Source organism: Typopeltis vanoorti, chromosome 25 (genome assembly GCF_054136105.1).
Source record: "Typopeltis vanoorti isolate ZY-2024b chromosome 25, IOZ_Tvanoo_1.0, whole genome shotgun sequence".
Taxonomy (NCBI): Eukaryota; Metazoa; Arthropoda; class Arachnida; order Uropygi; family Thelyphonidae; genus Typopeltis; species Typopeltis vanoorti.
Window position 1 is genome coordinate 57,635,031 of NC_143573.1, and position 26,056 is coordinate 57,661,086.

General features: G+C 34.8%; 1 protein-coding gene across 1 annotated transcript in view; it reads right to left on the bottom strand.

The window, feature by feature from the left end:
* Window positions 1-26,056, bottom strand: part of LOC150092763 (transcription intermediary factor 1-alpha-like) — a 366,172-nt gene that overhangs the window by 214,322 nt on the left and 125,794 nt on the right. Inside the window, exons 5-6 of the mRNA XM_090414272.1 lie at window positions 21,897-22,115; window positions 12,447-12,907 (exon numbers count right to left, since the gene is read on the bottom strand). Coding sequence (XP_090270398.1) covers window positions 12,447-12,907; window positions 21,897-22,115 — 680 coding nt within the window. The remainder of the gene's footprint in view (window positions 1-12,446; window positions 12,908-21,896; window positions 22,116-26,056) is intronic.

Sequence of the window (26,056 nt, forward strand, 5' to 3'; positions counted from 1 at the left end):
CTTTTTTCCAATTATTAAAATATTTTACCTTACTGCCTATATACAAAAAATTACTAGTTTCCTTTACAAGTATCTGTTCTTGTGTAAAAAAGATATTCGTTGTAAATTTTTAGTATTATTTATCTAGCTTTGACTGTCAATATTCTCTGCTGTGTTTTTTGAAAAGCTTTTTTTGTGTGTGTGTGTGTGTGAGAGAGAGAGAGAGAGAGAGAGTATTGTTTCCTTCCTTTCTTTCTTTCTTTCTTGGTATTCAGTATACGCATACAATTCTGTATTTCTTCCCTAACCATTTATCCAATATTCATTCTTTAGCAAATCTTTTTACTAGGATCTAAACCTACATTTTTATTATTATTATTACATTCATCACATTTATTCCTTTATATTCCATCCATTCAAGTTGGTTTCTTAAGTGATATGTTTGAATGACAAAAAGATGACAATCCCATAAGCAAATCTTTTTACTAGGATCTAAACCTACATTTTTATTATTATTATTACATTCATCACATTTATTCCTTTATATTCCATCCATTCAAGTTGGTTTCTTAAGTGATATGTTTGAATGACAAAAAGATGACAATCCCATAAGTAAGGATATTACCTCTACATGAGGAATGTGTTATATGCTGCTGTGAAAACAGCTGTTCTGTACAAAGAATATCCCAGAATGCCATCTCAACATCAGCAAAATGGAAGTTTCTCATTTTAAGTCATTTCCACTTGCTCATTTGGTCACTACTTATCCATTATAAGAAGAGAGGCTAAGGAGACAGCTAGTTATTAGCATAATGATAACTATCGTCATGCTAACAAACGACAGAGAAAAACATATTACTTTTTACGTCATAATTATGTAGCTTTAAGGCAAAGAGGATATCAGATTATAGACAGAAAAGATATTGTAAACTGCAGTTAATATTTAACATGAAACATTAGAAATACAAAAAAAATAAATAAATAAAATAATTACATGATGACCATACAGAAATTAGCAATTCTCACAGAAAGTTATATTATTTATAGCAGAGCAGTAAAATATGAAAAAAGCTGGAATTATGAACCAGATTCATCAATTAGGGCACAATAATCCACCTCAACACATACTGGAATGAAATGTTAGAAATATGCTCAAAATTAAATAAAGCAGACAAAATTATTTTAAATGACACTTGCTCCTGAAAAAGGAAAGGAATAAACTAAGATTTCTATAAACAATTACAAGAAATTTCTGGGGAAAAAAAAGATAACAGCTGGTGATCATACAATATGTAGTTATTCAAAAATAATTACATTAAGCATAAAAATACACATAAATATGTGCCACGCAAAAGAAAGAGACAATAACTTTATAATTTTATATTTTTAAAGAGATAAAAGCTAATAATAAGGATGTAAATTATCACCTCTGTTATTCATTATCTATATGGATTACATTGTGAAGGAAAGTGGTATTAAACCTGATATGAAAATTGGAGATGTTAATGTCAGCTTCTTGCTTTATGCAGATGATGTTATACTTCTAAATAAATCTGCTACAAGTCTGCAAGATTCCCTGACTAAATTGAATAACTGTTGTGATAGATATTACTATTACTATTATTACGGGCAACTCCAGGGAGTCATTAGACTCATCGAGGGAGGCCCCAAATCATATTCATCACAACTATCTGACATTCATACAGTATCTATCATACCTCGCCTTAAACTCATTCACTGTCACAGCATCCACTACAGACTCAGGGAGCGCATTCCACTCATTCACTACTCTAAAAGTAAAGAACCCAGCTCTAACACCTTTACTAACCACACTTTTGCCCAGTTTCCATGGATGTCCCCTAGTCCTCCCACAACCAGCCCTGTTCTCAAAAATATCTTCTGAATTAATTTTATAGAAACCCTTCAGTAATTTGAATGTCTCAATCATATCTCCCCTCCTCCGCCTATCAACCAATTTTTGCAACCCACAAATCCTCAACCTGTTCTCATACGGTTCATTCCACAGACCTGCTATCATCTTGGTCACTCGCCTCTGGATCCTCTCCACATCCTCCCCATCAAGAAGAAACCTAGGTGACCAAATCTGAGCACAGTAGTCTAGATGGGGTCTTATCAAGGCTCGATAGAGAGGAACAATAACCTGCTTGTCTCTGCTTGTCAACGTATTCTTCAGCAACCAAGTGATTTGATGAGCTGTTTTGGTCACTTTTGCAATGTGTCCCCTAAATTTCAATTCCCTATCCACCAACACTCCTAAATCTCGTGCCTCATCAATTTCCTGGAGCAGGGTTGCATGAAGTTCCACCAATATGGTATGAAGGTCAGCAATAACAAGACAAAGATAATGAAAATAGGTAGATGCATTGAAAATATCAGCTGCATTGTGAATAGAGAACCTATAGAACAAGTAAAACATTTCAGCTACTTAGGCACGATTTTTAGTGAAGATGGTAAATTAAATATGGAAATAGACAACAGAATCAACAAAGCTGGTATGGTAGGAAGTCAATTGAATAAATTTAGATGGAATAAGAGAGAAATTAGTCAAAACTAAATTAGCTGTATATAAGACGGTGTTCAAACCAATTTTAACTTATGGAGCTGAGAGCTGGGTCAGAAGTAGAACACTTGACCAAAGACTAGAGACTGCAGATATGAGTCCTGAGAAAGAGTAGGGACGTGAACAGATGGCATCAATGGCAATATCATATTAAAAACAAGGATATTAGGAAAGAACTTGACATTGTCAGCATCCAGGAATGCGTTAGCAGAGCTAATCTCAGGTATGGTCACTTAAACAGAATGGGCGAGAAAGATTAGCCAAACAAGTGTTCTCTGCTAGGATGGCAGGAAAAAAGACCCAGAGGAAGACCAAGATATAGGTGGATTGATATGGTAAAAAGTGCCTTAGAAGGTAGATATATAAATATAAGATCTGACAATGTTGTAGCTTTGACAGGTAACAGACTGATTTGGAGGAAAATTGTAGATAGGAAGTTAGTAATGATGTAAATTTTTCATGTAGTACTATCATATCCTGTACACCCCTTGAGGGTAAATGTCAGGAATTTGATGATGATGATAATAGCTGGTTTGGTGGAAAAAGATTTCCACCAATCTAGCTTACTTAAAATTAAAACAGAAATCAGAGAACAATGATTTCAATATAGATAAGATTACTCAATAATTTAAACCTCTACAAGCCAAACTGGATCAAATGCACCAACCTCTTACGATTTTCAAGGATAAAAACACGAGGCTTTTTATCATTTATCGTGCAATTACTCTATTCAATCATTATCTCTTGTAATTGTAAGGCCACTTACATTAATTATAACAGTGACCCACTTGACTTAAAGGGTGCAGTTTTACTTGGAATTTTCTGCATTAGAATTTTTTTTAATACAGAAAATTAAAAAATCTGGTATTTTTAAAATATAATGCACAATACATGTGCATTATATTTTAATGTTTTGCTTTGCTTTTATATTTTATTTTGTTTGCTAGAGATATAAAAATGAATTTCATGTGTGAACTTAAATTACATCTATTTCGAAATATGACATGAGATCAGTCTTAGCAATAAATTTATCTATTGGTAATAATATTTACCATCAAATTCCCCATATATATACCCTCAAGGATATACAGGCCATTATGAGTACTATATGATGAGTTTTCATTTATTACTATTAGCTTATCAACAATGTTCCTCCCAATTACTCTTATTTGTCAGGATTCCAATATTATCAGATCATATATTTTGATCTAAAAAAAATTCTAACAGTATCAACCAATCTATATCGTGGCTTTCCTATGAATCTTTTTCTTGCCCATCCTCACATCAAACATGCCTGTTTGGTGAACAATTTTCCTGTCCTATTCTATATAAGTATCTTGCTATCTTAGATTAGTTCTGCTATTCCACTCTTCAATGCTAACAATGTCAAATTCTTTCCTAATATCTTCATTTTTAATATGATTCTGCTAATGCCATCTGTTCACTCTCCCTAATGTTTTTCAGAATTCTCATATCTGTGGTCTTCGATCAACTGACTTATTTCTAACTAGACTCTTAGATCCATAATTTTAAAGTGGCTTGTACTTACATAAAAAGTGGTGTGTCTTATATACAAGACAGAGTACAAACCACAAAATCACAGAAAATGATACAGAAATGAAACTAAAAATAAGTAAAATAAAACACTGCCGTGAGAAAATGGGATTAACTATATATTGTATAAATTTACTACATAGAAATAGTTTCACTATGTGGAAATGGATGATGGATGGATATATATATATATATATATATATATAAAGATAAGCCGAAATTTGAAACGTTTTTATGTCACGTTTTTTGTCTCTTCATTGTTTTGAAACGTCCAACAATGCGTTTGCCTTCATGAGATATTTATTCTTTATATATTTATTCATGAGATATTATTGCTAAGACAAACACATTGTTGTCTCATGTCTCAAGCCATCAGAATTGAAGGAGATCTGGCTTACCAGCCTGGAACTCGGGGGGTTGGGCACCATAGGCACCAGAGCCCCCCCCCCCCCCTCAGTGTGTGTGTGTGTGTGTGTGTGTGTGTGTATACACACACGCACACACACCAACAGAATAAAATAATATTACAGTGATCCAAATATTCAAAAGAGGAATAAATTTAATGAATGAATATATATAAGACTGTTTATATAAATATATAAATAAAAAAATAAATAGTAAATATAAATAAATTAATAGTATATTTTTTAAAATATTCTATATTCAAAGAAATTTAGAAAAGGATATCCCACAACACATTCTACCTTTTGTTGAATATTTAAAGAAAAAGGAAGATAATTTTATTTTAAAAAATAATGATACTGCATATCAAACAAAACAAATATGTTTGATATTTTATAGTCTTTATATCAATTCCTGATATATGCCCACATCATCAACATTGTTTTTAATATTAACCTGACACATCCAGCCCTACACAAGTGGTCCTACTCCTATGACACAATACATGTGCATTGGGGGGGGGGGAATAATGTATTGGCTATATAAATGTAACCCCTGCAAGAGAGGAAATGCTTGTGTATAAAATACATATATAGATTCTGTAAAAAGCCATATTACCAGAACGAACTCTATGGACTAACAACTCAAGTTTCTGAAAATTTCAATACTATTTTCGAATCAAATGCTGCTTCCTTAATGAAGACTTGGAATTGAAACAATGGCACGTCAAATCATCAAATAAGAAAAACTAGTAAAACCAAGAACTAAACACAATAAAGATTCTAACATCAGGTGTTGCATGGATATTTCACAAACCTTTCCAAACCATATTTATAGTTCATGTTTTAGAACAGATAGACACGAGATTATTACCTTGAAAAATACATAATCAAATTTTTGACAAGTACTGTCATAATGTATGGGATATTATGACAGTCCTACATGAAAAAGTTAGATCATTAAACTTCCTATTGACAATTTTCCTAGAAATTAATCTTTTATCTGTCAATACTCCAATATTATCAGATTTTATATTTCTGTCTTCTAAGGCACATTTTACTCTATCTACATGGAGCTTGGTCATCCTCTGGGTCTTTTTCCTGTCATCCTAAGCAAAGAACACTTGTCTTGTTAACCTTTCCTCTCCTATTTAAGTTGACATACCACCTGAGATAGTTCTGCTAACACATTATTAAATCCTAACAATATCAAGTTCTTTCATAATATACTCATTTTTAATATGATACTGATATTGATGTCACCTGTTCACTTCCATAATCTTTCTAAAAACTCTCATCTTTGATAAGTTAAAATTGTAAAATTTTAAATATTAAATTTTGTTAACAGAATAATCAATAATATATTTAAGCCATCCCTGGTACAAAAACATACCAGAATCAGACTATATAACATCCTATCAACACCTACATTATTATATGGAAGTGAAACATGGACCATAAAAAAGAAGAATGAAAAATGGATTCAAACAACAGAAATGAAATTTCACAGAAAAACAGCCAAGACCACAAAACAAATGAAGAAATTTTACAATTCATGTGTGTGTGTGTGTGTGTGTGTGTGTGTGTGTGTATACAAGGGTGGTCTGAAAAGTTCTCAACCTCGACCATAGATGGCAACACTATCGGCAAGATTTTTTTTTTTTCTAAGTTGGTACATCTGTCATAAGCATCCATGTGAAATTGGAAGTCATTCTATCAAGTAGTTTGTTTTATACAGCTGTCTGAACCAAAAGTATTGTCTGCATCCCTTGAAATGGATAAAAATTGAGTAGCATGCAGTTATAAAATTCTCTATAAAAGAAGATTTAATGATAAAAGAAATTCATTCGAAGTTAATAAAAGTTTATGGGCACTCTTCTCCTTCGTTTTCGACAATTAAGAAATGGGTTGCTGAGTTTAAATAGTTCTAATACCAGCCTTGAAGATGATCCACGTGAAGGACATCCAAAAAGTGTAACACCAGAAATCATTGATCAAGTGCATTATATGGTATTGGATGACCGGCGAGTCAAAGCGGGTGAAATTGCTGAGACTATAGGCATTTCAAAAGAACGTGTAGGATATATTTTGAATGAAGAATTTCAAATGAAAAAGCTTTGCACAAGATGGGTGCTGCGCTTGCTCACTGCAGATCAAAAACACACTCACATGAAAATCTCTGAACAGTGCTTGGAGCTTTTTAACAAGAAGAAAACTGATTTTGTGTGTCAATTTATTACTATGGATGAGACTTGGATTCACCATTACACATAACATAATCCAAACAGCTGTCAAAACAGTGGACAGAAGATGATTGTTCAGTGCCAAAGAAGACAAAGTCGGTTTCATCAGCAGGAAAGGTCATGGCATCAGTGTTTTGAGATGCTAAAGGCATTTTGTTTATTAATTATCTTGAAAAGGGTAAAATAACCAGGGAATATTATTTCAATCTTTTAACCACACTAGATGAAAAAATTCATGAGAAAAGACCAGGTTTGAGAAGAAAAAATCATCTTTCATCAAGACAATGCACCTGCCACAAAGGTGTTTTTGGCAATGGGAAAATTAAAGGATCTGCACTATGAATTGTTGGAACATGCACCATATTCCGCAGATTTGGTTCCCTCTGACTTCTATCTCTTTCTAAAACTCTTCCTCGCTGGTCAGAGTTTTTTTTTCAAATCAAGAAGTGATTGCAGTTGTAGAGAGTATTTTGCAGTTCTTACTGAGAACCACTACAGGGATGGAATAATGACACTGGAGCATTGATGGAATAAATGTATTAGTCTTAAGGTCGATTATGTCGAAAAATAAAAATAATTTTGAAATTATAAATTTGTTTTTTCATTGTTAGGCCAAGAACTTTTCAGACCCCCCTTGTGTGTGTGTATATATATACACACACACACACACACACACATATATATATAATTGACTACTATATAAGTAAATATAAACAAAAATGGTTGGGTCATCTAAATCAAATGGACCATAACAGACTGCCAAAAATATATATGGATATAAAATAAATGGAAAAAGCATTGGAAGATCAAGAAAGCAATGGCATGAAACCAAAACAGGTCACTTGGTCTAAACTCTGATAGGGAGACCACTGTTCTGTTTCTTCCTAGAAAGAACAAGAGAGAAATTAGTCAAAACACTAAACTTTTATATAGCAAGTTTAGTGTTTTTAAATATTCTCTCTTATTCCATATAAATGTAATTGACTTCCTACCATACCGGTTTTACTAATAGTTGTCTACACTCCTTTTAGTCTACCCTTTATTGCACTCTTAAATATATATATATATATATATATATATATATAGATACTCTATACTATAAAATGATAAAGCTGAAATTGGCAATGGATATGATGTCGGCTTGAAACGGATGTAGGCTGTAACGTTTTTTTGTAACATTTTTGTCAAGTTATTTGAAACATTTTGAAACTGAGAAGCTACTCTGAGTGTCAAGTCTTCAAAATTCGAGTCATCAGAATTCAAGGAGAACTGGCCTACCAGTACGGAACATGGGGGGGGGGGGGGGGGGGCGCATATGCATCAGGGGGCAGAGCCCCTAGTATATACAGGGTGTTAGGGATAAATTTGACAGTTTCGTAAGGAAAAAGAAAATCTTCTTTGTATCTATTAAATTTAATGAATTGACAAAAAAACATTACAGGCAGAGTTAATTACAATACTATCAACAAGATTTACTCAAAATAACCACCATTAGCATCGATCACAGCTTCAATTCTGCTTCGGAACCTCGAACAAGCTGATGCTACAGTCTCCCTGGGAAGGGCCGCAAAAACTGTTTTAATTTTATCCATTAACTGGGCTTTTGTATTACTGGAAGTGCGATTGGTGTCTTTTTCAACTGCGCCCCATACAAAATAATCCATGGGGTTAAGGTCTGGGGAGTTTGGAGGCCAAACATTTGGACTGGTGAAGTCGTAGAAATTTTCAGACAACCATTTTTGACTTTTCCCAGAGGTGTGGCAAGGGGCCGAATCCTGCTGCCATACATACGGCCTACCATTGGCTACCCTTGTTATACAGGGCTTGACTACAGTTAGCAACTCCACGAACAAAGCCCGAATTCCAATGCCAGGGTTCTTCAACACCTGTTCCTGCAGATTTGCGAGGAATTCTGCTGTACGAACGCAATCAGATCGTCTGCTAGGGATCTTTCTTCTTGCTACATCCTCGTAGTCACCATTGCAAGTCTCTAGTTCATGCCTGATTGTTTTTACTGTATTCAGGGAGCATTGGGCAGCAGTCGTAATATCCCTTATTTTGATGGCGGGCACGAATCATCATGATACAAGTTATTCTCTTCCATGATTCAGGTGGGTTCCAGCTATCCATCCTTTCTGACATCTTGTATATGAATGAAGAAGGGTCCAAACTTTTAAATGAAGAGAAGTGTGTGTTAATACATGTAACTTACGGAAAAATATAATTAATTATAAATATGTCAAATTTATCCCGAACACCCTGTATATAATATATATATATTTTCCCCCCAGTTTGATGTCATGTTGTTGGCTTTGGGGGGTGGGGGGAGTTAACCAGGGCTACTAATAGATTCACCAATATGAAGGAGTATTATGAAGAGAATTAGCAAGTCATACACCGAATGGAATTTAAGTTTGGTGTACATCGTGCTGTGGTCACCTGAACATTTCATTTTATTTTACACCTCCAAGGTTTGGCCTTAGATGCTAAAAACTTGCACTCTATCTTGGTTCTACAATCCTCTTTAGGCACAGCAAGTAAAGCACATAACAAGCCAACTCAGCCAGAGAAGCACATGGTGAAGTTGTTTTCAAGACACAAAAATAATTCTTGTAGAGAGACTTCACAGAAGTATTGATAATGCCTTTGGTTAGAATGATGTTGGTTCGAATCCCACTGGGGATACAATGAAGATTCACAGAAGCTTTTTAACTGAGGGTAAGTTAGCCGGTTTCGGTTTGTTTTGCAGGATTAAAAATCTATCTCCTGGAACCTCAGATTTGTAATCCTGCAAAACAAACTGGACAGAACATATACACACACAAAACAGACTATGTAGATAAGATTAGCCATGCTATCATATCAGACAATAATGTGGTTCGTGTGAAACCTTATAATTATCAGAACAAATTATGAAATTTCTTGGCTGTGAAAGACTCCTGAGATAATATATTAATGGGAAGTATGAGTAAATGGAATCTTATGTGGCTTATAGTTGTAAACGGGAAGTTATAACCAAAAGATGTACAGGAAGACAGTTTGATGGGAAATCTGACTGTGCATCATCTCATTTGTTATTTATCTATACGTACCATAAAATTAGGGAAGAAATATTAAACCTGATATTTAAGTAGGATATATTATGCTATGTCTGCATGGTTAGTCTAGTAGCTATGTTCTTCGCAACCATATACCTGCAGAAGGAGTGTCCTAGGTTCGATTCCCGTTGACGACATGAGGAGCTCAAGGATCTTACTCAGCTATAGCCAAGTTAGCTGGTCTTGGGTGTGGGCAGCAGGGTTTTCATTCCACCCTCCCCCCAGGGTTTTTCATCCTGCAAGCAGGCAAACTGGCCCTGTGAACACACAGGCTACAGTCATAGGATACCTCCAGGAATAAAGAGTGGCCAACCTATTCCGTAGGATTTCGGTTCTGAATGCCTACACGGTAAAAAGTGTAGGTCTACATGTGAGCGTAAATTAGTAATATTAAGCTTTACTTTATGCAGATATTATCATCCTCTTAAATAAATCTTATGTCATCTTAAAGAGCATTAACCAAATTTGAGTAATGCTGTGATAAATCCAGTATGAATATCAGTAATAAAAATACAAACTTGAAAAATAGTCTGAACAGGAGAGAGATCAACCATGAGACCAAGTCAGCAGTACAAAAGACAGTGTTCAAACCAATTTTCGCATATGGACATGCGAGTTAGGTAACAAATACAAACCAACTGATCACATACTGGAGACTGCAAATAGGATAGTTCTGATAGAAATTATTGGAGTGAACAGATGGCAACAATGGCAGAACTACAATAAAAATGAAGTTAGCAGAAAAGAATTTAATATTATTAAAAGAATTTGATATTGATGCAAAAAAGGCTGGAAAAATTCACAGGAGAATAAGACCTAATAAGTTTATGCAACTAGGAATACTTTAAAAGACTGAAATGTAAGAGCTGATCAAATATCTAACAGACAGACAAATATGTAAGTTGTCAATCAGAAACTAGTTGTGAAATCAATTGTGATAGATTGCCATCATATTCGGTACACATTCAAATAATTAATTTGAATATGTACCAGATAATGGCAGTTAAATCATACAGCTGGCTAAGAGTTCATTGTATGCTAAATAACTGGGGATATGTTCAAGAAATAGATGCTTTTCATTACCCATCACCACCTTGTTTGGCATGAAAACAATGTAGCACATTTAGTCTTTAAAGCAGAGTTCCCGGACTGATATCACACAGGAGCCGTATGTTCCACTTCCCAATCAGTGACATCCAGTTTGTGCAATATTAGTCTGTGTGAGCAGAGCTAAGGTGGCTTGGTCACTTAAATAGAATGAGAGAGAAAAGGTTGGCAAAACAGGTACTTGATGTGAAGACCCATCATCTATGTGGATTAATGTAGTCAGTATTACTTAGAAGACCAAAATGTTGGACTTGACCATACTGGATATCTAAAAAATAAGATATGAAAGAAAATTGTCAATAGGAAGCAATTAATGAGCAAACTTAATCATGTAGCACTATCATAATATCCTGTACATGAAGAATTGGGTAATGGTCATGATTTTTTCCAAATGAATCCCACACACACTTTCATACGTCTGAGATTGGTATACACAGTAAAACCCCGTTTTTACGTTCCTGCAATTTACATTTTCCTGCGATTTACGTCGTTTTCTGTAGGTCCCGTCTTAAGACCTATTCTTACGATATATTGTTTTCCCGGCATTAACAACTTGATGTGGACGTTATTTCCAGTGATTTGCGTTTTTTTCTCGGGTGACAATACTGATTTTCGAATCGATTTCTGTGGAAATCTGCGCATTTCTGTTCCCAGATGGCGTTGCTTTCGACTGTAGTTTTGTTTCCACTATCAGGGTGACTTGCACGCTTGCAGCAGTATTGTAGTGATGAGCAATACCGTGATTTTTCAATCACAGTACAAATTGATATTGCAGAATTTCTGCTACATAATTTAGCGTGTGAAAGTTGCTTTCAATTTGCAGTGGTGGATTATCCGTGTTAGTAACATGGAAAAAAAAGACAGAAAATGTATTTCTGTAGAAGAAAAGAAGAAAAGATGGCAATTCTGTGACGTGTATATTGGCATGCCGGAACACATGAGCATTAAGCAAAAGATCTTGGACTCTGTGTCCTCTTTGAACACGATAGTAAAAAACAGGTCAAGCATTGAACCCAATGCAAAGCAATCTGGCTCTATGTCATAAAAAAAAAAAAAAAGCAAAAAAAAAAAAAAAAAAAAAAAAGCAAAAACAATCAACAATTAAAGTTTTTAAATAGATTAATGTAAGTAATTGTAAATTCATTTATTTTCAGTTATTAAATTTTGTAATCTAGTATGTACACTCACACATACTAGCAGTAAGTCATCATTTAGCCTTTTTTAAATTTTTTTTTACATTTCCTGCTATTTACGCTTTCCTGCTTTTTATACTTTTTTCCATCAGTCCCCTGAAAAGTGTAAAAAAGGGGTTTTATTGTATATCACAGTTACCCTCTGGGATAGCTGATATATACAAAATGAAATATTCTTCCACTCCTATAGTACAATCCTAGGTACAAATAAATCTCACTGTTCATTTTCCCATTGAAACTTCACTATACTACTAGAAATATATATGTATATATATAACTGCAAGTATTACCTTTGTTTAGGTGTTGATGGCATTGTTACAGGTGAAATTGTTATACTTGAGTTCCTTGGCAGAGGCATAGGAAGTGTTGTGGGCTGGTATAAAGGAGGTGGAGGAGGTTGTGTCTGTTGTCTGACTGGTGCAGCAACTGATCTCTGGCCATATGATACATTTGATGGAACAGTAAAGGAATTTGTTTGTGATTGAGATATACTGCCTTGAGGTTGAGGTCTTGCATATGTGGAAGGGACTTGAGGAGTTGTATTAAGGAGATGTCTCAATTGACCAGAATTATTAGGATTCATATTTGCAGCAGGATGAGTAGAAGATGACACCTGAGGCTGTCCATAAAGTCCACTGTGTTGCTGTTGATTCACCTGAACATTCATTTGTCCCCGTTGAGCACTTGGTATATTTCCTACGGAAAGTTGCTGTCCAGATGATACTGCCCGAGCGCTTGCATTTGGAGGAACCTAATTAAAGATGTAACATTCGATTTTGTAAATAAATACAACAAATTGCTTAAAAAGGTCTAATTATGTTTTTAGAAATTAAAGGGACTGAATAAATACATTTATTCAGGCAGCACTCTTCAGAAAACAAGTACATTATTATTGAGCACGTAATTGCTCTACTAGCTTATTTACATCAGCATTACTACTTCATAAATCAGTGTAAGATCATTCCATCCCCCCCCCCCAACACTAAGTAGTTATCCTACTTAAAAAAATGATAATCATACACTGCTTTGTGCACTTTCTATTATTAGTGATTATACTTCCCTTTTATAAATTGCAACTGCTAATATTCTCTTCAATTTACATTAAATCCACCCAAATATATACTGATAACTGTTTACTAAGATAATACTAAGAAAACCAGCTACTTTTCAAATATGCTACATTACATGATTTAAAAATACGGTAATACAATGTATTGCCATATTTTTGATGTATTACAATGATCCACTCATATGACTTTTTAAATTATGACAAATGTCCATTTATACAAACATTTTAGTGGCATGACATTCCCGTGAATTGATCAATAATGAAGTTTTCATAAACTGTTTGTGATGATGTTGCTCACTGCATCTGTGTTATAGTTTTTCAGTGTGAATTACAAACTGTTTATAAATATTATTTCATTTCACTGTTGTTAATAATCGCAGACAAAATTCAAAGTAAGTGCTATTGCTTCCAGTGAAAAGAAGAAGAATCATAAACCTGTTATATTAAATTAAGTAAAAAAAAAAAAAAAAAATTCACATTTGACATCTGTAGATGCCATATGGTCACTCCCATACCTCACCGGGTTTTGGGAGTAAAGTTTTCTGCTAGAATAAGTGGTAGGGTTGCAGATATCCTTTCCACATAGAGTAAATAGGATAATCACAAACATCCATGCCCTTGGCAGGATTGGATTCGAACCACAGCCTCTTGGCTGGAGAGCAGATATGCTAACCACTCGGCAACTAGGCCAGATACATTTTACATTACATACTAAGACTAAAATTATTAAATTTAGTGATGTTGATGGTGTGTCAAATAGTGAGATGACAGTAGGCTAAGCTTACTACTACTGTTACAGTACAGATGCAGGACACTAAAGTGTACAGAGAATTTGATATTGGAAGTGATCACCATTTAGTCTTGAGCAATTGTTAAAAACAAAGAATAAAGTGAAAAGTTTTATACTAGCTAATACTGCAGTTATCCATAAACATGAAAATATTATGGAAGAAACAGAAAAAATTTTAATGGTGCAGATTGATAACTGAATTTAAGCCAAGAGATTCAGAATAAATTTTTCATTTGTGAAAATTATTCAAAATTTTTTGCTTGCATATCTGATGATTTATTTACATATGGGGTGTATATGGAGTGCTTATGAATCAAAGCTGTATAACTGAGAAGAGACTTACACATAGCCTTTAAAGGAATGAGGAAAATGGCCATGGTTTCTGACCATGGCCATTTTCTTGTGGTGCACCCTGTTAGGTATCTAACGGGATACTGAATGAACGAGGACAGGCTGGCAATTTGGAATTTCAGTATGGTCTGAACAATTTGGGTATAGGCTTTTTATGTCCTGTTTCTGCTCTGCTGATGAGGTTAATCTTTTCATCTTAATCTTGGACATCCATCGTCTTTTTTTCTTGTAAGTTTATATTCTAGTGCTAGTTTAGGAATCCTATTGTTAATCATTCTTTCTAAGTGGTTTAGCAATTTTGTTGTATTCTATTTCTTGTATGATGTTTTTTATATGCAATCATTCTCTCATTCCTGTGTTTTTCTTTTTATCTAATCTAGTGAATCCCACGAGAGGTCTTAGAAACTTCATCTGTGCTGCTTCCAATCTTTGTCTGTTTGGGATTTAGTTAACCAAATTGTATTCTTATTGACTTAAACTACAATGTAAAATGATGATACAACTTGACAGAATTTCATGCGACTGGGGCATCACCCAGTTAAACAAGGTCCCACATTGTTTTTGCCAGGAAACCAGGGTGAACAGCAAAAAAGTTAGTTACTGGAACAAATCCCAACTCAACATCAAGAGTTCAAGATCAGTACTATCAACATAATAAGCCAGAATGGCATAGAAATGGAGCTGGCTGAGGAGTTAGGGGTGACTGAAACAAAAAAGAAAAAACTGGTGAGATCTATCTGAGCAATAAATACAAAATGTTATATTCAGGCAATAACAATCAGGGAAAAGAAGGAGTAGCTATAGTATTCAACACTAAACACAAGGCTAACCTTCTTGAATGGCAGGCAATATCAAGTAGAGTAATGTGGGCAAATATGAGAATGGGGAACTGGACAATGAGACTTATTTGTGCCTATGATCACACAGATGGTTCTACTAAGGTAGAAGCGGAGGAATTTTTTTTGAGGCTTTAGAGAAAGCAACTGACACAATGAAAAAAAAGAAAAGTTAGTCCTTGTTGGGGGATCTAAATAGCAGAGTAGGAAATGATTGTCAGACATACAGAAATATTTTGATAAAATTTGGAGAAAAGAGCAAAGCTAATAATAATGGCAGATACCTGTTGGATTTCTGCCGAGGACATGGACTGGTTATTACTAACACAATGTTCCAAACATAGAAATGTGCATAAATTCACATGGAGAGAAGAAGCAAGGAATGAAAAAAGTCTCGTTGAATATTATTGTTGATAGTGATGTTTTCTTACTGGTGCAGGACTAGAGGATTTGAAATTGGAAGTAATCAAGAGGATTCGAAATTGGAAGTGATCACCATTTAGTATTGAGCAGGATAAAATTGAATTTCATACTGAAAAGAAGAACATGTAAGAAAGTTTTAAAGCAAATAAAAGTTGAGCAGCTCTCAGATGTGAACTGTAGACTAAAATACACAAAGATTATTGAAGAAAAATTCAAAGAGTTTGAGAACAGGAACCAAATGTTGGAGAGTCAGTGTCAAGCCTTAAAGAATACCTTGATTGATTCAGCCACAGAGGCATGTGGTGAGGTTGTCTGCAAGGATAGAAAAATCAGAACTGCATGGTGAACACAGGAAGTTAAAGAGGCAGTGAAGAAAAGAAGAAAGCATATTGAAAGTTCCTGGCAAATAATCTGCTTGTGCTCTTAGAAAATACAGAGAAAAATGTAAGAAAGCTAAACACTGAAAGGTATAAAACTAGCTAAACAAAAGTCATGAATAGACTGTCAACATAGAAAATAAATATCACAAAGGTAGCAAAACATTCTGGAAGCTGTTGAAAATACTCAGAAATGGAGGAAAGAGTGCTGTAAAAGAAATTAGAGATGTAAGCGAGACATGAAAACTGGAGAAAAATTTTCTTGTAATTGGAAAACTGGAAAAAAATTTCTTGTAATTACTTTGAAAAATCTGGATTACAAGAAATAAATGAGGCTAAGGATCTGGTGGCAATGGCAGATTGAGATTTTAAGTATAGAAGACATTGGAGGGTTGACAAAATAGCTCAGAGGATTACTTGGATGTTGAAACACATTGATAAGTAAAGATATGGAGGTTATTATCCTTCTTTATAAGGCTATGATTTGGCCATATGTTAACCGTGCACAGATTTGGTCATCTGTGCTTTCTTGGAGATCAGGAGGTGGCAGAGAGGATTCAGAGATGAGTGACAGGTCTGTAGAATGCTCCCTATGAGAACAGAATGAGGGAGTGCAGGTTGCAGAGTTTGGTTACGTTACTAAACGCATTCTGTAAGATTTACATAAAAGAAAATTTGCAATACATGAGTGGTAGAGTGAGAATAAGGGATCGCCCCTGGAAGTTGTGTAAGAGTGTGGTCAGTAAGGTGTGCAAACGAAGTTCTTTATCTTGGAGAGTGGTGAATGAGTGGAATGGATTGTCAGAAATAGTGGTGAGTGCTCCAACAGTGAATAAGCTTAACAAGAGGTATTATTGTTGAAAGTTTTCACTTGGTTATGTTATAAATTAAAGATATACTTGGTTTAATCCATTATCCAAATGTAAGCAAACAAAGTTTGCGCCTAAAGTATCTTTCAGGACTGGGGCAAACTCATGGCAAAGGTGGTATAACTTCTCATCACTTGCCTTAGTATCCCATAATGCAAAGCACATCTCCTTGCAGACATGTATACTGCTATGCATTAAGAGAAGGGTCACTGCCCAGACCGGTTTTGACCTTTATTGAGGTCTCATCAATGGGAGCTACATCCAGAGGTGGTGATACTAAGGTAGAAATAATGGAGAAGTCATATTTTCCTATATGAGTTGCCAAAAGGTGTCATATCTTATTATTAAAATACTCTGGATTAGAGATAGATAGTTGAAAGTTTTTTCACCTGGATCTGGCTCCCACTGATGAGACCTCAATAAAGGTCGAAACCAGTCTGGGCAGTGACCCTTCCCTTAATGCATATTATACATGTCCGCAAGGACATGTGCTTTGCATTATGGGATACTAAGGCAAGTGATGAGAAGTTATACCACCTTTGCCACGAGTTGCCCCATTCCTGAAAGATACTTCAGGTGCAAACTTAGTTTGCTTAAACTTGGATAATGGATTAATCCAAGTATATAATTTCTTGGTATCTTTAAGAGGTATGATAGTACTGTGTTAATAATGGTTAGTGTGGGTTTCCTGTGATAAGTCTTGACTCCACGAGGATACCCATATAATAATAAGAAAAGAACGTATCATCTTAAGTAGCCTGTGAAAGGATGAAGAAAGTCATTATGTGATTCTTTAAGTTGGACAGAATCAGCTTTTGGCCTCTTGACAATCTGATTTGTGATATTTGGGAGACTACAGATTTTAAGTGGTCTGAAATTGTGTCTTAAGCTTTTTAACTATTGTTTGGCTAATGATGTGGTTTTATGTAATAATTCATTAAGCTTGTTGAGCTGACTTTTGGGTGAGATCCCTGATGACAATTATAAGTACAGCAATTTCTTAAGTATACAAATCTTCATGATATTGTGGCAAGTTTTTTTTTTTTTTTTTTTTTTGATATCACCTCTTCTTGATTCTTCCTTCTGGCTAACACTCTAGAATATTTATCCCATAACTTTCTTGCAGGATTATTGTTCTTAATATATTTCACATGGAAGAATGAACTGTATAAACAAACTGAAGGAACTGCCATGGATACGTAATTTTACTAACTGCTATTTGGAGCATTTATAAAGAGTAATATTCATTCTTATCCATCCCTAACTTTTGTGAACCAGCTGATGACATTTTTGTTATTGAAAACAAACTGACAAGGAACAAAAACTATTTCTTTATAAAATCAACCTTATTCATGGCAAGATTAAGGGTATGGTTGTAAAATAATCACAAAGAACATTACTCTTCCTTGATGCTCATATATCCAACTCAAAGCAGATGGATCTCTATCATCATTTACCACAAACTCACATTCTTGAAATGCTACATATCAGTCCTCTGAACATCATCCTTTACAAAAAATACAGAAGCGATAAAGGCCCTAGCAACAAGAGCTCATAACACCTGTTCCTTTAAAGTACTTCAATGGATATCTTAAATTAAAAACAATACTGTTAAACTATTTCATTCATAATTCTCCAAACTGATGTGAAATATGAATAATCCCCCATTCCTTATGTAAAAGATGACTGAGACATACTGTCAGAATTTAAGAAGTTGCAGCTACCTACCACTGTAAAACTGAGCAATAAATTCTGAACTTATTATCATTTAAAGATGACCCTATCCCTTTGTGTCTATCTGATGCTTATTAAGTGTCATACTCATGCAGCTTATCTTATTTCGGCTGTAGCTACATTCCAACATTCGTCCTTTGGCTTAAAAAAACTCATCTCAGATGGAAGCCACCTTTATAAGGGCTTTTATGCTGAAGGCGAGTTAGTTAAGCACACGTGGTAGAGGAAGCAGGTTTCTACACCTGGAAACTTGGGTTTTCTCATTTAGCAAAAGAACCAGCTACATGTGCACAATTAACAGTCATAAAATACTATCTTCATTGACTTAGTCACTTCAGGCTGTGATTCAAAGTAAATCAAGTGTTACTTCAAACTGGCCATCTGACACAAACAGAACTCTAAACATGAAGTCTGCATTCAGATTATAAAAATATCTGATCTAGCTAGCATGGAGTTGAAGCTAGCCATAGGATCCTGTGCATTATCCATAAATTACTGCAATGAAGCATCTTCAAATAATATTTATTTAAGTAAAGTTCAAACCTTATTTTGTTGGCAAAATCTGAATCACAGTAGTGAACTTATGCCCAAAGTCTAAGAAATAATTTCAAACTGTATTATTAATTAATTATTAGATCCTTAATAATTCTGCTTGGAAAGAAGTCAATCACCACAATGCAAGGAACAAACAGCCATGGTGCATGCCTTAATAAGATGCAGGACCTGCTTTCACATTGAAAGCAGGTCCTGCATCAATGGGTGTGGAAATGGCATACTTTCCACACCCATTGATCATTATCATTTAGGACCATTCTTCCTGTAAACAAGTAATGAGGTCCTGGACTATCATGGGGCAGATGTCCCTTGATCTCACACAACTCTCCAGTTCATCCCCCAGATCTTCAATAGGGTTCAGATTGGGGCTCTGTGGAGCCAGTCAAGTGTGGTGACATTATCTCCACAGTGGATTGTCTTGCTAAAATAGAATGGTCAGTTCCATAGAAACACCACAAAGTAAGAAGCATTGCATTGTCCAAAATGTTAAGATAACTCTCGAAGTTTAATGTTCATGGCACAACAGAGGTGAGAGGCCAAACCAAGAAAAACAGGACCATACCATCACACCACCACCACCACTCTGAATTTCATAGGTGAGGTTATGCACTCTGGTAAGAGATGTTCACCAGACATATGCCATACCTACACCTGTTCATCTGATTATGGGAGGGTGTAGTGTGATTCATCACTTCATAATACAGTTTTTCAAGCTTCCACATCCCACTGTACACGCTCTTTGCACCACTAAAGACAACATTATATGTTGGTTTCAGATAATGTGGGGTTTGAATATTGCAGTTCTACAATGGAAATTCATGTCGTGAGCCTCGGTTCTGAAAGTCTTTGTGCAGATTCATGTTCCAGTCGATGCCTAGAACTCCACACTCAACATGTTGGACAATGAATGCCGGGTTTTACATATTATCCTTCATAGTGCCCTACTGCCATGTTCAGTGAGTGTGGTTGGTCATCCACTGTAGGTAGCATTTGCATTTAACTCCCTATCTCAGTATGGTCTCGTGGAAAGGCTTATACATTGGTTATACATTTTTAACTAAGTAATTTAAGGAAATTACAACGTCACTAATTTATACATTAAAATAAATTTTAATATACTTCAATATTTCGGCAACGTCACGTTGCCATTTTCAAGAAACTTAAGAACAAGGCACGTGCACACAAGCACAACAAACAGTAAATGAGGAAGAAGCAGGAAGCTATTATTTCTCCTAAAGTTCAGTTTTTTATATGGTCTGTAACAAGAAGCTTGTTACAGACCATATAAAAATTGGCATCCCTTATCCGCTCTACTAAAGACCAACCTCCCCCCCCCCCCCAGGATCTGGTATACACCTACCTGGTGTATACCAGGTCCCTTGCAGCTGTAAGCTGTCCTACTTTGGCCGAACAGGCAGGACAGCCAATATCAGAATTTCAGAACATAAGGACTACATCCGGTTTCACCAGTACAGCCACTCTGGTCTTGCTGACCATGCGCTGGATACCTGCCATAGAATACGGTGGAAGAACATACTTGTATTTACCATACTTGTATTTACCACGATAGTACATCGTAGTAAATACAAGTATGAAAGGCTTTTCATGGAATCAGCTTCAGCCCTATGAAACAATCCGAACCTCAACAAATTTGGCTGCATGAGACTGCCTCAAATTTGGGAAACCTATATCAGAAGACCTTCAGCCCAATTGCCAAAGAATACCAACATTGCCTGCTAGGGGGCACCATCAGGACTTTAGGAGAAATAATAGCTTCCTGCTTCTTCCTCATTTACTGTTTGTTGTGCCTGCGTGCACGTGCCTTGTTCTTAAGTTTCTTGAAAATGGCAACGTGACGTTGCCGAAATATTGAAGTATATTAAAATTTATTTTAATGTATAAACTAGTGATGTTGTAATTTCCTTAAATTACTTAGTTAAAAATCTCAGTATGGTATCATAGATTGCTGAACTGGGATGCTCCAATTTGTCAACAATTTGTAGAACAGATTGGCCCGCAACATGGAATTCTATCACAATACCTCTTTCAAAACTCTGTCAGTTCTTTCGTCTTGCAACCATTTCACCCAGACCCAATTATACTGGCCATAAACATGTGACTTGTTACATTGGCACGATGCACCCTGGCTACAGGGGTGTCCATCGACTTCTTACCCAGCAGTGCATTTTAATACCAGTTCCTAATTGTTTTAATCTAGTAAACACACTTGCATATGAAAGGGATGCTACTGTGTATGCAATATAATCAGTTGCTTGTAAATGTCTCAATTGTCTTACTCATACACTGATGATGCAATGAGAAAATCATATCAAACATTATTAGATGTTTGGTTAATTAAAATTTAGTTCTTTATTTAGATTTAAAGAAATAAAGAACTAAATTTTAACCTACTGGTTCTTACAGTATTAAATTACAAATCAGCAGTATTAAAGTTGACATGACAAACAAAACTGATGATACAACTGAATACAATTTCAGATATTGCATGCCGCTTCTACCAAGTCCTGGACAATGGACAAGTTCTTACAGGAACTCATTTTGTATACTCTTATATACTTGTGTTTGTAATAACATTAGTCACTTCATTTGTACAAACTCAATTTGCATATTTCTTCTGTTGTCACTTTCATGAAAACAGAAGAATGACATGGTATTTTTATAACAGTTTCATTTAGAAAAAGAAAAACAAATTGAATGCAATTAAAAAGTGTATACCTGATTTGAAGAGGGTAAACAGTGATTAATTCCTGGCTGTCCAGTTTGGGGTGGTCCTCTAAGTAATGGTGTACCACTTCCAACAGGCTGCTGATCCACTATAAGACATCCTAGCTTACTGATATATTGAGTTAAATAATTTGCTTCATAAGTAAATTGTATATCAGTCATGTGCTGAAGATTAGGAACTTCACAACGTCGCCGAAGGATATGGCGAACCTGAAAACATGGAAAAATTATGTTTAATGAGATTAAAATATTTTGCTTTATCATCTATAAGCCATGTCAGATTATGAAAAAAGCAGATATAGATTTCTCAACTTATAAATCATGCAAATTTACAAATGTGTAAAGCTATCTATAATATAAGATATGCATCTGTGAAAGAACACAAGAAATAAACAGTCGCACAATGTCATCAACAGACTTTGCTATTGATGACAGTGATATCGCCATGCTAGTTCAGAATACAAGACTAGGAATTTGAAGCAGGAAGTGATAATTATATTATCGACAAGATAAAAAATGAGTGACATAAAAAAAAATGTATACACAAGTTTTAAAAAAGAAAGTTGAGCAACTATCAGAATGAACTGCAAATTCAAAAATATAATTATTGGTTAAAAAAAATCCTAAATTAGAGGCGTGAAGAGGGTTTGAGCTGTTTGGAATTATTACAGAGGCAAGCAACTAAGGCTAAGAAGCAAGTGTATTATTTTTATTAATTGTGTGTTGGCTGGTGTGCCTGTTTTGGCAAAGAAAAACTGAAGTTTTCAGAAGTAAAAAAATTCTGCAGCTAATTCAACTTCAGTTGAAATGCCAACATCTTGCAAAATCTAAAGAAAATACTGCTTCAACCTGGGAAACATGCAGTATGGTCTATAACAGAAAAATTAGGACTTCATAGTAGGCTGAAGAAGTGGAGGAAAAGAAATCATATTAAAAGTTCTTGTCAAATAGGTCATCATGTCCCCTTCATGAAAAAAAAAAAAAAAATTCGGAAGAATATAGAAATAAATGGTGGCAAAATGTTCTGTGAGGAGCTAGTGGGAAAAAAAAAAATTCAAACAGAGTAAAAAATCATCACTGTACACACAATTTATGGATTTAAGCCTAGAGTGGTCTGTTCCAGCCTTACAAGTCATCGTTGAATCTCTTTAGAAAACATCCCGGTTTTCTTTTCCCTAACAGTTTGTAATTTAATACTTGTTTTGGTAATCTTTCTGTTTTCATTCTTTCAACATGTTCCATCCATTTATGCTTTATATATATATATTTTTTTTCTACTACTGATTCCTGGTTTAATTCTTTCTTAATTTCTTCATTTCTTTTGTGGTTGAATAGAATATATGTTGCAGTTTTTCTCAAACTTTATGTCAGCTGTAATTAATTTTTGTCTTTTTGTTTTATTGTCCACATTTCACTTCCATGGTAGGGTTAATGTATTGTATACTTTATTCTAGTTGGTTTTTGAACTAGATTAGGTTTAAATAGAGTTGATTACACCTGTTATTTTAAAATATTTTTTAATTTTTACATTTATATCTTTTTCATTTTCATATGTAATCATACATCCTAGATCAGTGGTTCCCAAACTTATTTGGTTTACTGCCTCCTTTTCCAAAAAAAAAATTCATTCAACACCCCCCCCCCCTTAGAAACTACTTTCTAAGACCTGACCAGCCCTACCTGATACATATAAAAGAAAATCTTATGAAAATCGGATCAGAAGTTCGAGTTTTAAGTGAACAAACAGATAGATACAGAAACAAATTTGTTTTTTATTATACATCTAGAAGAGATTTTTGAAGTTTGGAAATAAGTTTTAAAACTTATTTCCTTGGAACTGAAGTTTTAAAACTATTTATTGAAATCAACAAAAGAAACATAAATTGCATATAAACATAGAACAAGCTGGAGCTAAAAATTTAATAACACTAGTAAAATTAAGAAAATAAACATAAACTGCATATATATAAAAATTGCACATAAAATAATAAATAATGATCAGCAATATTAAAAAAACAATCCTAATGAGAAGGATAAGCCTGGTGTACTGCTACCAATTTATTGATATTTGGCTCTATATTTGTCAGCAGCATTCTTAAATCACCACAATCAGCTACTTGCATTCAGTTTCTTTTTTTAGTTAAAAGATTTGTGACTGCACTGAACCTACGTTTCACTAAATACGATGATGGAAATGCAATTAAAAACACTTTTTTACTACAGCCCACAATCCAGGATAAAGTATGGGTATCTGCTTTTGCAACCAGAACTGTTGTTACTCATTTTCAATTCATCATTTGTTGTTACTTCTATCAGTTTTTTATGTAATTGTAAAGATTCTTCTGTGTTTGTACTTGAAAATAGGTCCAAAACCCAATCGGGTATTTTCATTTCAAGAATATCTTTAAATTGTTGGTTCAAATCACAATGGAGAGCCTCCAAGTGCTGACAATAAATGAGCAAGTCTTCGTTATATTTTTCCATTGAGGATAGATTTCGAAACTGGCGGAATTCTCCTTGTCCTAAGTTTCATTTGTACAGGAAAGGTTTTGATACAAACACAGAAATAACAGTTTCTGTTTTTATTAAATTCACTCATCTCCTTGGATCTGTAGATTTGTTTTATTAAATTTGTTAAACAAGTTGGTCAAATAAGCTATGTCACTTTTGAAATTCATCAAGTTGGCTCCTAAAGAATCATCTCTGTTTTCTAAAAACTACAGCACTGAGTCAAAGAGTTCATAAAATCGATTCAAACAGGCACCCTTTGATAGCCAACGAACTTCTGTATAGAGCAGCAAGCAATTGAATTCTTCATCATTTTCAATACAAAGTTGTCCAAACAGTCCGTGTGGTTAGCCTAGTGGGTGTGCGCTTCACAATCATATGCCTGGGGAGCGAGTGTCCTAGGTTCAATTCCCGTCGGTGACGTGAGGAGCTGAAGGATCTTCCTCAGCCATAGCAAAGTTAGTCGGTCTTGGACAGTGGGTTTTTTTCCCAGTTTATCCTATGGTTTTTCATCCCACAAAGCAGACAAACTGGCCTTGAAACTCAACACTACAGTACATAGGATACACCGGAGCGTAGGGCTGACCACCTTATCCTGTGAACAGCTTGAGCTCTGATGATTAATAAACCCTCGACACTGCAAGGTAAAAGAGGGTAAAAGGAAGATGAGATGAGCTGTCCAAACAATGTCATTCAATGAATGACTTTTGATTTTTTTGACTGCTGTAATTACATGATGTAATGACCTGTGTAGGCGATCACTCAGGTATTTGGCAACTAAATGTTACGATGAATCGCACAGTGTACAGTGAATACATTTGGAACTGCCGCTTTGAAATATGCAATAAAACCGCGATAGTGCCCTACTATTGCTGGAGCACCATCGGTAGCTACTGACAAGATATTATTCAGAGAGATTTCTTTTTCTTTCAAAAACTCTTCCAATGCATGAAATATCAATTTTTTCATATAGTGTCAGTTAGGAAATAATTCTTGGCAAATTCTTTCTTGTTTTATGTATTGTACATATGCTAAAAATAAGGCTTCATTTCCTTGTAAAGTAGACTCATCAAATTGTATAGAGAACTGGGTTGTTTTTAAATACTCACATAATGAATCTTCAACATCCTAGGCCATTTCATCAATTTTTTGGTGCACTGTATTATTGCTCAAAGGAATTTTCTTGATAATATCAGAGGCTGGCTTGTGCAGTACAGTGCGTATGACCTCACTAACAGCTGGTAGGGTTGGTTCTTCACCAACATTGTGCAATTTTCCCGATTCAATGAATTAAGCAATCAGTAAGAAATGTTGTAAGAGGCATGCAACCCATCATCATCTAGTTTGGATGCTGCTGAAAACATACCTGCCAATGTTGGTTGTTTCAAAATTTTTCTTTAAGTGCTTGAAAATACGATAAATCATCTTTTTTATCAGCATGAACTTTTGTCAAATGTTCTTCTAGTCTTGAAGATTTCATAGATTCATTTGAAAAAACTCTTTGGCAAATCAGGTACATTGGTAATGTTTTGTTTGTAGGCAAATGAAGCAAGCCATATTTCAAATACAGCAATCCCTCGATTAATGAGTTCTTTAAAACAGGTTCATTAATCGAAACTAATCGAATATAATAACCTATGGGA